The sequence below is a fragment of the Nicotiana sylvestris genome, chromosome 3 (genome assembly GCF_000393655.2).
Source record: "Nicotiana sylvestris chromosome 3, ASM39365v2, whole genome shotgun sequence".
NCBI classification, from domain to species: domain Eukaryota; kingdom Viridiplantae; phylum Streptophyta; class Magnoliopsida; order Solanales; family Solanaceae; genus Nicotiana; species Nicotiana sylvestris.
In genome coordinates this window covers 218394507-218407998 of record NC_091059.1, presented here as the reverse complement: position 1 = coordinate 218407998, position 13492 = coordinate 218394507, and the positions used below count along the sequence as shown (strand labels likewise).

Here is a 13492-nt window from a genome sequence, read left to right as displayed (position 1 = left end):
TTTGGGCTGACCAATGCCCCAACAGCTTTTATGCATTTGATGCACAGTGTATTCAGGCCATATCTCGACTCGTTCATCATTGTTTTCATAGATGATATTCTTGTTTACTCCCGGAGCCGGAAAGAGCACGAGCAGCACCTGAGGACAATGCTTCAGGCTTTGAGGAAAAAAAATTGTATGCCAAGTTTTCAAAATGTGAGTTTTGGTTGGATTCTGTGGCCTTCTTGGGTCACGTGGTGTCGAGCGAGGGTATTCGGGTGCATTCGAAGAAGGTAGAGGCAGTGCAGAGTTGGCCTAGACCACCCTCAGCGACAGAGATTCGCAGTTGCCTTATCTTGGCGAGTTATTACCGTCGATTTGTGGAGGGGTTTTCTTCTATTGCAGCACCTATGACTAGACTGACCCAGAAGGGTGCACCATTCCAGTGGACGGAAGATTGTGAGGTGAGCTTTCAGAAGCTTAAGACAGCTTTGACTACAGCCCCAGTTCTGATATTGCCTACAGGTTCGAGTTCTTATACTATCTATTATGATGCCTCGAAGATTGGTCTTGGAGCGGTTTTGATGTAGGACAGTAGGGTAATTGCCTACGTGTCCAGATAGTTGAAGGTACATGAGAAGAATTATCATGTCCATGACCTTGAGTTAGCTGCTATTGTTCATGCCTTGAAGATCTGGCGTCATTATTTGTACGGTGTGCCTTGTGAGATTTATACGGATCACCGGATCTTACAACACTTGTTCAAGAAAAAGGATCTAAATTTGCGCCAGAGGAGGTAGCTAGAGTTGTTGAAGGATTATGATATTACTATTCTGTATCACCCGGGCATGGCCAATGTGGTGGCCGATGCCTTGAGTCGCCGGGTAGAGAGTTTGGGGAGTTAGGCATACCTACCAGCATCTGAGAGGCCTATGGCGATGGATGTTCAAGCCTTAGCCAGCCAGTTCGTGAGATTGGATCTTTCGGAGCTTAGTCGGGTTCTAGCTTGTGTGGTTTCTCAATCTTCATTATTCGATCCTATCAAGGAGCGACAATATGATGACCCTCATTTACTTGTCCTCAAGGACAAGGTTCAGCATGGCGATGCCAGGGATGTGACTATCGGTGAGGACGGGGTATTGAGGATGCAAGGTCGGGTTTGTGTACCCAATGTTGATGGTATTCGGGAGTTGATATTGGCAGAGGCTCATAGTTCGCGGTATTCCATCCATCCGGGTGCCGCGAAGATGTATCAGGACTTGAGACAACACTATTGGTGGAGGCGGATGAAGAAAGACATAGTGGGATTTGTAGTTCGGTGCCTCAATTGTCAGCAGGTGAAGTTTGAGCATCAGAGACCGGGTGGGATGCTTCAGCAGATAGAGATTCCGGAGTGGAAATGGGAGAGGATCACCATGGATTTTGTAGTTGGGCTCCCTCAGACTGCGAAGAAGTTCAATGCCATTTGGGTGATTGTAGATCGGCTAACCAAGTCTGTGTATTTCATTCCTATGTGTACTACTTATTCATTAGAGCGGTTAGCAGAGATTTACATCAGGGAGATTGTTCGTCTGCACGGTATTCTAGTTTCTATCATCTCGGACAGGGGTACTCAGTTTACATCACGGTTCTGGAGAGCCGTTCAGCAGGAGTTGGGTACTTGGGTGATGATGAGCACAACATTTCACCCCCAGACGGACGGACAGTCCGAACGCACCATTCAGATTCTTGGGGATATGCTCCGTGCATGTGTGATTGAGTTTGGAGGGTCTTGGGATTAGTTCTTGCCATTGGCAGATTTTGCTTACAATAATAGTTATCAGTCCATCATTCAGATGGCGCTGTATGAGGTTTTATATGGTAGGAGGTGCAGATCTCCGATGGGTTGGTTTGAGCCAGGTGAGGCGAGACTATTGGGCACAGATTTGGTTTAGGATGCGGTGGAGAAGGTTAAGGTGATTCAGGATAGACTCCATACAGCCCAGTCCAGACAGAAGAGTTACGCGAATCAGAAGGTTCGTGATGTTTCCTATATGGTTGGTGAGCGAGTTCTTCTTCGGGTCTCGCCTATGAAAGGCGTCATGAGGTTTGGGAAGAAAGGAAAGGTGAGTCTGAGGTTTATTGGCCCTTTTGAGATTTTGAGGTGGGTTGGGGAGGTTGCTTATGAGCTTGCCTTACCTCCCAGTTTGGCTGGGGTTTATTCGGTATTCCATGTTTCGATGCTCCAGAGGTATCACGGTGATCCGTCGCACGTGTTGGATTTCAGTTCAGTCCAGTTGGACAAGGATCTATCCTATGTTGAGGAGCCAGTGGCAATATTGGACAGGCAGGTCAGAAAGCTCAGGTCAAAGAATATAGCATCGGTAAAGGTTCAGTGGCGGGGTCAGCCGGTCGAGGAGGCGACTTAGGAGACCGAGCGGGATATGCGTAGCCGATACCCTCATCTTTTCACTACTTTAGGTATGTTCTCTATGCTCATTCGAGGACGAACGAATGTTTAAGTCTGGGAGGATGTAACGACCCGGCCGGTCGTTTTAAGAATTTACTCCCCGATCCCCTACTAACTGCTTCCCCTATGTTCATTTCTGCTATTTTGGTTTGCCGGGACGTTCCGTGTTGGGTTTCAGAGAGTTTTGGAACACTTAGTCCCTAAATGAGAGCTTAAGTGTTGGAAAGTGGTCCGTAGTCGGAATACTGTGAAGACGGCCTCGGAATGGAAATCAGATGGTTCCGTTAGCTCCGTTAGGTGATTTTGGGGTTGGGAGCGTGTGGTGTTCGGAATGCTTTTTGGAAGTCCATAGCTCATTTAGGCTTAAAATGCCGAAATTTGAATTTTTGAAGTTTCCGGTCCGATAGTGAGTTTTTGATACGAGGGTCGAAATGGAATTCCGAAAGTTGCTGTAGCACCTTCATGTCATTTGGGACGTGTGTAAAAAAATTCAGGTCATTCGGACGTGTTTTGGTTAGGTTTTTGATCGAAAGCATATTTTGATGAAAATTGGAGTTCATAGGTTCAAATCCTTGATTAATTCGAGTTTTCGGCGTTGTTTTAGGTGGTTTAAGGATTGGTACAAGTTTGAATGATGATATGGGATATGTCTGTAGGTTTGGTTGAGGTCCCGAGGGCCTCAGGTGTGTTTCGGATGCTCAACAGAGCATTTTGGAGTTTGAAAAAGGTTCAGAAAATCTTCAGCAGTTGCAGGTTCCACTTTCTTCTTCGCGACGCTTCTATTGCGTTCGCGTAGCCCTGAGTTTACTCTTCTTCGCGTTTGCGTCCTCCCCTACGCGTTCGCATAGTATGATCTGGGGGGGACCAGTTATCCCTTCGCGTTCGCGACCAACCTTCCCGCGTTCGCGATGCTTGACATTTTCCTCCTTCGCGTTCGCGTAGTTCCACCGGGTTCTGAGGGCTGAGCCCATTTTCTTCAACGCGTTCGCGTCCCATTCGTCGCGTTGGCGAAGCTTCATGGTCCCAGGCCTTCGCGTTCGCATTTTGCCTCTGGCGATCGCGATGTGTAATTTTGGAAGCTTCTAATTTTCTTCTACGCGAACGCGAAATCACTTCCGCGTTCGCGATGCATAACGGACCTGGGCAGTATTAAATGATTCAAAAACGAGGGTTAGCCATTTTTATCAAAACGCAAGCTTGGGAGCTCGGATTTGGGAGAAATTTTGAGGGATTTTCGAGAGCAATGATTGGGTAATGATTCTCTACTCTCTTATGCTTAAAACCCACTAATCTAATTACGAATTCATCCTTAATTTCCGATTTTTGAACGAAAAATGGGTAAAACTTCATAGACCAAACTATTGGGTTTTAAGGGGGTGTTTGACCTCAAATTTGAGAGATTTTTACAAGGTTAGACTCGTGGGAGTGCGAGGGTTCTGAAAATGTGAAAATTATCCGATTCCGAGACGTTGGCCTGAGGGGCGTTTGGTCATTTTACCAAATTTCGCGCCTTAGCTTTGAATTAAATAGTAGAATCAGTTGCTTGCGATGTTATTTACGATATGTAATTTAATTGAATAGATTTGGGCCATTTGGAGTCGGATACTCGTGGCAAAGGCGTGGTTCTAGTTGATTATTGAGACGGTTCGAGGTAAGTGGCTTGTCTAACCTTGTGTGGGGGACCTTTTCCCCTTAGGACATGATAATTGATATTTGAATGCCTCGTACGTGAGGTGACGAGCGCGTACTTAAGCTAATTGTTGAAAAATCTGTTTTACTTGAAGTATTTCATTTGAGTTTTCTTACTTATCTGTTCATGTTAATTGTAAGCTTTACTTGTGTTAGTTTAGAAAAGCATGTTTAGTTGACTTACTTGTCTATTTGCTCAATCTTCCTTGTTTTTACTTCGTGAAGCATGTTAGGCTAGAATTTACTATTATTTGTTCTGAGTTAGCATTTATTCGAGGTTTGAGCTATTATTGTGTGTTTAAAATTGGGACTACGGGACGACATCCCGGGAGATCCCCCTGTACGTGATATGTTCTGGAATGAGAGTGCGGGATACCAAGAGATCCCTGGCACATGTATATATGAGTATTAAGGATACCAAGAGATCCTCGGGATACCAAGAAATCCCTCGTGTATATGATGAGGATACCAAGAGATCCTCGGGATACCAAGAGATCCCCGATTATTATTCCGGTTGTGAGCAGTATTTCCATTTATTGTTTTGTTTCTGCTTTCTATTACTGCTTTCCTTATTAATCTGTTTAGATTCTCACTGTAGACTTTATCTATACTATTTTTCCTTATCATATTATTTATTATGTTTTATCTCAGTAGGGCCCTGACCTTCCTCGTCACTACCCGACCGAGGTTAGGCTTGGCACTTACAGAGTATCGCTGTGGTGTACTCATACACCTTCTGCGCATGTTTTTGCATGTGCAGATCCAGGTACCTCCACCCAGGCGTATCACCCCCGAGGCGGAGAGATCTAGCAGAGACTTCGAGGTATATCTGCTGCGTCCGCAGACCAGGAGTCTCTATCTTATTCCAGTTGTAGTAGATAGTTTTCCTTTTCTTTCAGTTGTTTAGACATTCTGGAGTTAGAGCAGTATATCACATTTCTATTAGCCTGTGTTTCCCGTGAGTTTACGGGTTTTGGGATGTTGTTATAGACTTAGTATGGTGATTGAGTTGTATATGCCGAGTGGCACTTATATACAGTTGTTCTTATAGTTGTTCAGTTTTAATTATCTATTTTTTTCGCAAGTTTAAATTGTTTTCCGCATTATTAGGCTTACCTAGTCGTAGGGACTAGGTGCCGTCACGACATGTTCATGGTGGGTGAACTGGGGTCGTGACACATTGACCCATGACCATATGGAGTTATATATGCGTATATATGTATATTATATTTATATGGGATATGGAAAAAGTTTACGGCGTTATATACGCACGACCACCTAATCAGCTGGTATACGTTGATGTTTTGCCCATAGTGGCTAAAATGAGATGATGGGATGCCCTGAGAGGCTTAATGATGTTATGAACACATATACCTATGTATGATATGATATTTATACACATATGCATGACGTTATAAAGATGAAATAATTCACAAATCTATGCAAACGTACATATCAAGTCTTTTACTCCATGTTTCTCTCATGTCTATTATTTACTGATTTTTATTCCTTACATACTCGGTATATTATTTGTACTGACGTTCCTTTTGCCTGGGGACGCTGCGTTTCATGCCCGCAGGTCCCGATAGACAGGTCGAGAGCCTTCCAAGTAAACTATTAGCTCAGTGGAAGATGTTGATGCGCTCCATTTGCTTCGGAGTTGCTTGTTTGGTTAGTATTATTTAGACGTGTATTGTTTGGTATGGCGGGACTCTATCCCAACCTTTATGAAAATATGTATTCTTACATGCTTGTAGACAAATGTCTTGTACGTAAATGATTGTATGGCTTGTCGGCCTATGTTCAGGGTACACGTGGTTATTTTGGTCTTAAAGGCCCATATGTCTTCGAGGTATAAGTTAGTATTACATGTTAGATTCTACCTATTTCACGACAGCCTCTCCGGCTCAGTTATCTATAATAGTATGATACAAAAAGATACGTTGTGTTGGTACTCGGTTGAATAAGGTACCGGGTGCCCATCGCGGCCCATCGGTTTGGGTCATGACAAAAGTGACATCAAAGCAGTTCTGTCCTAGGGAGTCTACAAGCCGTGTCTAGTAGAGTCTTGTTTATGGTTGTGTCGTGCACCACACTTATAAGCAGGAGGCTACATGGCATTTAGGACTGTCACTCTTTGTTCTTACTCTAGATCGTGTTGTAGAGCTCAGTTGTGAGAACTCAATTTCCTAAACTCTATCTTATTCGTAATACAACGATGCTTACATCCAGAAAGATGGTTGGTAAGAGATATAGCTGTGGAAAAGTTGAGATAGATACAAGTTTCAACAAGTAAAAGAAGCAAGATGAAGAAGGGTACGAGGCACCCAATTAAAGAAGAATTATAAGTATTTACAATTCAGGTAGAGAAATATAAACCTTTTGAGTTACCTTCAACAATAATATAGGTATGTACAATTGGTCACACCGATCTAAGTTATGTCATATGGGAGCTAACAAATGTAGTATAAGAAAAGGATGGATATCAGGATCCGGCTGGGGTTAGAGTAACCCAAAATGTTGGATGGATTGTTAGCGATGAGCGGACATTTTCGAAGGATATTACAAACGAGGTAATAATTCTCCTTGTGAGACACCCGGATGGTGAACTCTAAAATAGTACATCTAGATATGAGTACTACAAACATAGGCACTGGAAGACTAGAATGGATAGATATTACCTTAGTATGGCTCCCGTCCCTAGTAAGGAAAGAATGTTAGGCAACCCGAAGAGCCCGTGGATGGAGCAAGGGGAGCTAAAATGTGAAAGAATGTCTTGTCGAAGTTTTCAGAATAAAGTAATTGACAGAAATGTTAGCAAGAAATAAGAAGAGAATTAATGAAGCATTATGAGTAAGACGTGATACATAGATGACAATGATAGATCAAAAAATGACAGTATTACAGAGCCTATAGTCAAGTGAAGGGAAATACGAGAGGTGACTGGCCTTGAGACAACAAAAGAGTATAGGCCATAATGTCATATCCTCACTTTGAGAAATAAGTTCGTGACTCTAACACAACTACCAGAAGGAAAAAGTTAGACCTCGGAATAATAGCAATCAGTATGGGCTGGTGAATAACATAAACTAAACATGAATTAGGGGTTGAGTGATTTGATAGTGGTCGACATCATGATAATTTCAAATTTCATTCCGGCGATAACAGAATGGACAACAAAAGAAGATTCATGAGAAATTCAAAGAATGGTCATTCAGGAAGACGCTTCCCTAAAAGCAATCAATGTGAGCAACGTTAAGCTTAAGAGACTGTATGTGCCAGTTATAGTAATTGCCACCCTCGCGATTAAGGAATTTCGTTATCCTTAGTACAGAAGGATTACTGCAAGGCGAGTAAGGGTCATCGATGATGTGAAAAGATGTCAAAAATGAAGAGGTAAAACATCCATAGGTAGATTGTCGTAGCTCTAATTCTTAGTACTCCACTAAATGGGGGAATATGGAGTAACGTGATATTAAGTCAGAATTAAGTGGTTCTAGTAACCATGGAATGGTAAAGGAAGAATGCGATAACAATGAGAAAGGGATGAGGTTGCACTTATTCAAATCCCACAAATATGCTACGATTCCAGAATATTATACAAACATGACGTCAAGGAAAGGAAGTAAGGGTTCCTGTCCGGGATGTTATTGATAAATAAGGAGCCATTGCGAAAGGTAAGTTAAGACAAAGAAAATAACCCAAGAAAGATTACGCGGAAAATTGATATGAGAATGGGACAACAAGTAGTTGCTAGTTGATTCAGGAAGAGCTTAGTTATGGCTAGACAGGAGGTTACAGATGAGTCAGCAGATTGTGCAAGATAAACATAGTAAAACCCAATATAGTGAATTCAATCTTGCAATAGTATCACTGTAATACTTGAGAAAGATTCAGATAGGAGTTGGGATAGTTAAGGTACCATATGAGTGTTACTGAAATAAAAGAGAATGCCACTAGGAAGACAGTCAAAATATCAAGTTCAGAAGCAACCCTACAAGCACAAAGGCGTGGAGGTAAGTAACTACGGATAATTATAGGCAAGGAAGTACATCAAAAGGTCCGTAGAGTATACGATGTAATAAGCTCGCATCTTTATAAGAGTCAGAGGGTCCTCCATAAGTACTACAATGAAAGACTAGCTTAGGAAATAAGGAAGAAGGGTTCAACTTAAGATTAGTGACCTAAAGAGGAAATGGTCTTGTAACAACAGTCTCACAACAAAATTGTATGAACTCCAAAAGAAAGTGGCACCAACCATGGCTAATGAACGGGGAGTAAAAATCAAAAGTAGCATTCGAGATCATATGAGTTGCACGAAACTTCCAATATGCGTGGGAACTAAGATAAGCCAAGTATTCATGCAACAAGTGGCAGAATGACCAAAAAAGCAATTGCTTGCAATTAAAGAAAGTTGAGAAGGGATGAAAAGAATTATTCGATCAATGATCTAGAGTTAGTTATGTTATGAACGTACTTAAGATTTTGAAATATTATCCATGCAACATATATGTTGAAAGAAATAATTGAGTCTAGGTTATGACAAAGGATTAAATTGTTAAAAAGATTATATCATGGATATCCCATAGTGTCCATAAAAGGCTAAAGTGATAATTAAATACCATGAGCCGCAGATCGGAAGATAGATTAAGCCTACATAAAGCCTGATCATAAGGAAGGGGAAACTAAAAAGTTACATCAACTAAGTAAATCAGGAATTTGATTATTGAATCCAAAAAAAAATTATTGACATCGTGATTGAGAACATTACAGGATTACTCGTAATATCAGAAGTACAAAAGAGATCGTACAGTAGCCATATTTGATAATGGCTCAATAATAAAGCTTGTTAGAAGAGTACCAACCTCATAAGAAGTCAGTATGAAGCTCCATTGCGTATGCACTAGAGGTGCAAGTATTACAATAGAGCTTCAAGTTGTACATGTGAATTATACCTACATGGAAGAGAGGTTATGAAAGAAATAAAATATGTGATGCGAGATTTTAAGGCAAGTAAGGTAAAGGTGAAAAACGTACGACATACTCAAGTACAGAAGGTTGTGAATGGTCCATACTTCAGATAGAAGGCTAGAAGCGCCAGGGTTCAGTATCCAGAAATGATAGCGGCATCGTTAGTGGCATATCTTCCAACCTATGGTTTCTAAGTATCGAGAGGTCTAGCTAAGAAAGTAAAGGGGATTTAGAGACGATATGATGTCTCGTTTGATATTCGAAAATAACACAAGGGAATCTACGATACAAGCAAGTTGAAGAAAGATTGCGAGTAGTATAAATAGATATGTGTAGGTCGCAAGCTATGTAGTACTACAATTAAAAGGAATATCACACACATCAGGCAGAATAAAACCAGAATTACAAGTAGAAGAATGAACACAAGATGAAACAACATTAGTCATGGGAGAAACAAGGTGAACACAAGATGAGACAATACTATTTGTGGAATCTAAATTGGTGAAAAGTTGATAATGAGAGGAAGGACTTTTCCACACAAGCTTGTAAAGGCCACTATCCAGTTTACCAAGATCCAGAGGCTTCTTCAGAGAAGAGCCCTATGGTATAAGTAAACAAGATTCATAAGCGAACAGAACAAAACATTTAAATTATTTTATAATCATATGTACAAAGATCAGATTGTGTTGGAAAGAGGGAATATAGAGAACATTGTGAAGAATGAAAGAAGAATTTAAAACAAAAGAACCAGTGCAAGTCACTTTTACTTTATAGCCATTAGGAAGTGATACAAGATAAGGCACAGGTAAAGAAGTAAGGTTTGATAGAAAATCTTTATTAGACGCCAGTAGCACCAGAGTCAACTATCCATGTTAAATATATTGATTGAGAAAGCATGCAAGAACTAGAACTAGAACCATTCAGCAGATCATCAGTTAGTAGAGTACAAGCAAAATTGGGAGAAGCCATCAGATTAGACTGAGGATTAGAATCTGATAAGTGGGACTGTTGCAGTAAAGTCATCAACTGATTGTACTGCTGCATACTCAGACCAGGAATCACGGAACTTTGCTCAGGAGAACTAGAGACACCAGAATGAGAAGAACCAGTAATGTTATAATGTCCACTATCAGAAGACTCAGGTTCAACAGTAATATTTGTTACAGTTCTTTTACTCTTAGTGAATTTGAAGTTAGAGGAAAAACCATGAAGTTTATAATATTTGTCAATCAAATGTTCAGGTTTTTTGCAGTATCTACAGAATAAAGAACCCCTGGTCTGATCAACATGCATCTTCTGGTCAAAACCTACCCTTTGGTTGTATTGTTGTTTTTGTGGTGGAAGAAGAGGCTTAGGAAAGTGACTAGCATTTGTATTGAAGGAGGCTGACTCTGAATTGAAATGAGGAGTAGAATTTACATGTCTCTGACTCTCATCTTGGAGTAAGATATTGTAAATAGTATCAAGTTAAGGTAGTGGTTGCATCATAAGAAGATTACCCCTAATACTAACATAAGTTTCATTGAGCCCCATTAAAAATTGATATACCTTGTCTTCCTCTAACTCCTGTTGTAAAACCAGATTTAGCAGAACAACTACACGAACTCATATGATTCTTTCAGATGAATGCCAACTCATCCCACAACTTCTTTAATTTGTTAAAGTATGATGCTATATCAAGAGACCCTTGACAAGTAGAGGCTAACTCTTTTTTAATCTCAAAAACTTTGGTTCAATTTATAGTTCCATATCGTTTTTCAAGTTGATTCCAAATGCTTTCGGTTGCTTCAGAATATTGAACACTCTCGACAATTTCAGGTGATAAGGAGCTAGCTAACCAAGATATTGTCATATTATTACATCTATTCCAAAGTCATAATTCAGGAGCAACATCAGCAGGTTTAGAACATGTTCCATCTATAAAAGCTATCTTATTTTTTGCTGACAATGCCACTATCATATTTCTCTTCCAACCCCCAAACCCGATTCCAGAAAATGGAACTTGCACCAAACAAGTACCCAAAATATCAGAGGGATGTATGAATAAAGGACCAGAAGGATCTGGAATATTTGTAGAGCTAGCAGGGGTAGAACTAGTTATAGTCATATTTGACTCAATTGAGAACAAATATTATACATGCAATGAGGCAATTGAGGGTTAAAATCACTGAAACCAACAAAGAAAAATTCACACCAACACTGTATGAAAAGGATAGGGTAAGAGGTACCACACTTCTTCGCAACCAGAAGAAGACAACCTTCAAGGTTAAAACAAACTTCAACTGACCTCTTGAATCTCAGAAACACAAGAAAAATCCACTCGAACCCATATTAATGTCAAAGCCCGAGTTCAATTTCCGACCAAAACCAAATTCTCATTCGTAACTTCTCAGAACAAACTAAAATCCCCGGAAAATATCAGAATAAACCATCGCAGAGCAGAGAATCATCAGAAACTACTGTAAAATAGAGAGGCGACACGAAACAGACGAAATCGAAGATGAAGAAAACTTGGACAAAACTTTGTGAGGGTAATATCAGATGAAAACGGAGGACCAGATCTATAAGAATCTGTGCTCTGATACCATGATAACTTTGAATATAAGCCAAATCGCCATGAAAATCTAACTAGGGTTCATGAGAACAAAAATGAGAGAGAAAGAGAGCTTCAGATATTTTTGTATATTCGAATGGCAAAACCGTCCAAATTTGTACAAACTATACTATATATACATTGGGCCAAATGTCTTAAATCCAGAAATTATAAACCAAAACTTAACAAAATAAAAGCCTATACAACTAACTTATATACAACTGGCCTATTTCTGCTGAGACCCAGATGCCAAATAGCCTTCAAATCCAACAAATGAGTGCAATGCAAGGTCCTTTGGAAAGTATCCGTCCTAGTTCAAGCTCAAGAAACTTTAGTGGAACTGGGAGAACGCTTTCAGGGGAGACAGTACCTGCACCAGCTCCTCAACCTCCTGAGTCCATTGTACATAACATTATCTTCTGGAGAAATGGTTTTACTGTAAATGGTGGTCCTTTGAGGAGATTGGATGATCCTAAAAATGCATCTTTTCTGGAGAGTATTGGGAAGTCCAAATGTTCAAGAGAGCTGGCACCTGCAGATAGTAGCAGGGGCGAAGCTACTTTGGTTGAAGGGTGGTCAACTGACCACCCTTCGCCGAAAAATTATACTACATATAAGGTAAAATATTACTAATTATTGATTAAAAATAGACTTTGAACACCCTTGTATAGCCCACTGACAAAGGATATTCAAATTTGAACACCCTTATTGAATTTCCTGGCTTCGCCACTGGATAGTAGGTCCCAGGTGCATTTGAACCAGAGAAACCTCAAGTTCCATTTCAAGGAGTGGGAAGAACACTAGGCAGCAGCTCAACTATAGCAACTTCAGAGCTATCTGCCTCTGCCCCTATCAACACCCAAACACCTTCTACGTTCCTTGTGGATGAATCATTGCCATCAACCTCACTTCAACTTAGACTTGCTGATGGAACCCGCATAGTTGCACCCTTCAATTACCATCATGCAGTTGGTGATATTCGTGCCTTCATCGATGCTTCAAGGCCCAGTGCCATAGGGGATTACCAACTACAGACAGTTGGTTTTCCTCCTAAAAGCCTTAGTGATCCAAGCCAAACAATTGAGCAAGCAGGCTTGGCCAATTCAGTTGTTATGCAGAAGTTGTGATCACCTCACAGAAAACTGTCATTGTCATTTGCTACTCACATACTGGTTGCAAAACCTTTTTCTATTTTTCTTTGGATAAACAGAGACCTACTATATCTTAGTTAAGCTAGAGAAAATATACTTGTATTGTGATAGTTGCTGATTTTGTATCTTTTAGATCCAACTTTCACAACAAGGTGGGATAGTTTTTTGTGCTTGATCAAATATCAGAAGGACCAAAATTCGAATCTATATATATATATATATATATATATATATATATATATATATTATAAACATTATTATTGAAATTCAGTTTTGCTCTCCTTGAGCCTAACCAATATCAAAACTTTTTCTTTCTTATTTATGTGTTTTATTTTTTTCCATTTTTTAGAACTCATACAGAAAGGGATATATTGCCATTTAGAAAAAACCATGAAGAGGTGACTGATTCGTAAGTTTATGTTTATACATATTTTACTAATATTTTTCTATCACTGAAATTTATCCATTTGTCTTTTTTTGTTACTATCTTTTCTCTTTTTTCTGCCACCATTTTTCTTCTAGATGTTCTTTTTTTTTCTCTGCATTATTGTTTCTTCCTTTTCCCCTTTTGATGTTCAATATTTATTGCAATTTATCTTATAATTATTAGGTGTAATGTTGCGTGACACGTTTCTGATTTCTAACTATTTTTTCTAATTA

General features: G+C 40.0%; 1 protein-coding gene across 1 annotated transcript; it reads left to right on the top strand.

Annotated features, from left to right (window-relative positions):
- The first annotated feature begins 11954 nt into the window (after nucleotides 1–11954).
- On the top strand, nucleotides 11955–12808 carry LOC104246040 (plant UBX domain-containing protein 4-like). The gene is made up of 2 exons (XM_070170599.1): nucleotides 11955–12299; nucleotides 12422–12808. Exons 1-2 carry the CDS (start codon nucleotides 11955–11957, stop codon nucleotides 12806–12808), a joined length of 732 nt encoding a protein of 243 aa, XP_070026700.1.
- The last annotated feature ends 684 nt before the right edge of the window (nucleotides 12809–13492 follow it).

Bases quoted from the DNA above. Each gene is read 5' to 3' on its own strand.
- LOC104246040 (XM_070170599.1), top strand. From the start codon at position 11,955: ATGAGTGCAATGCAAGGTCCTTTGGAAAGTATCCGTCCTAGTTCAAGC. The intron at 12,300-12,421 runs GTAAAATATTAC...ACTGGATAGTAG, and splicing joins AAAATTATACTACATATAAG to GTCCCAGGTGCATTTGAACC.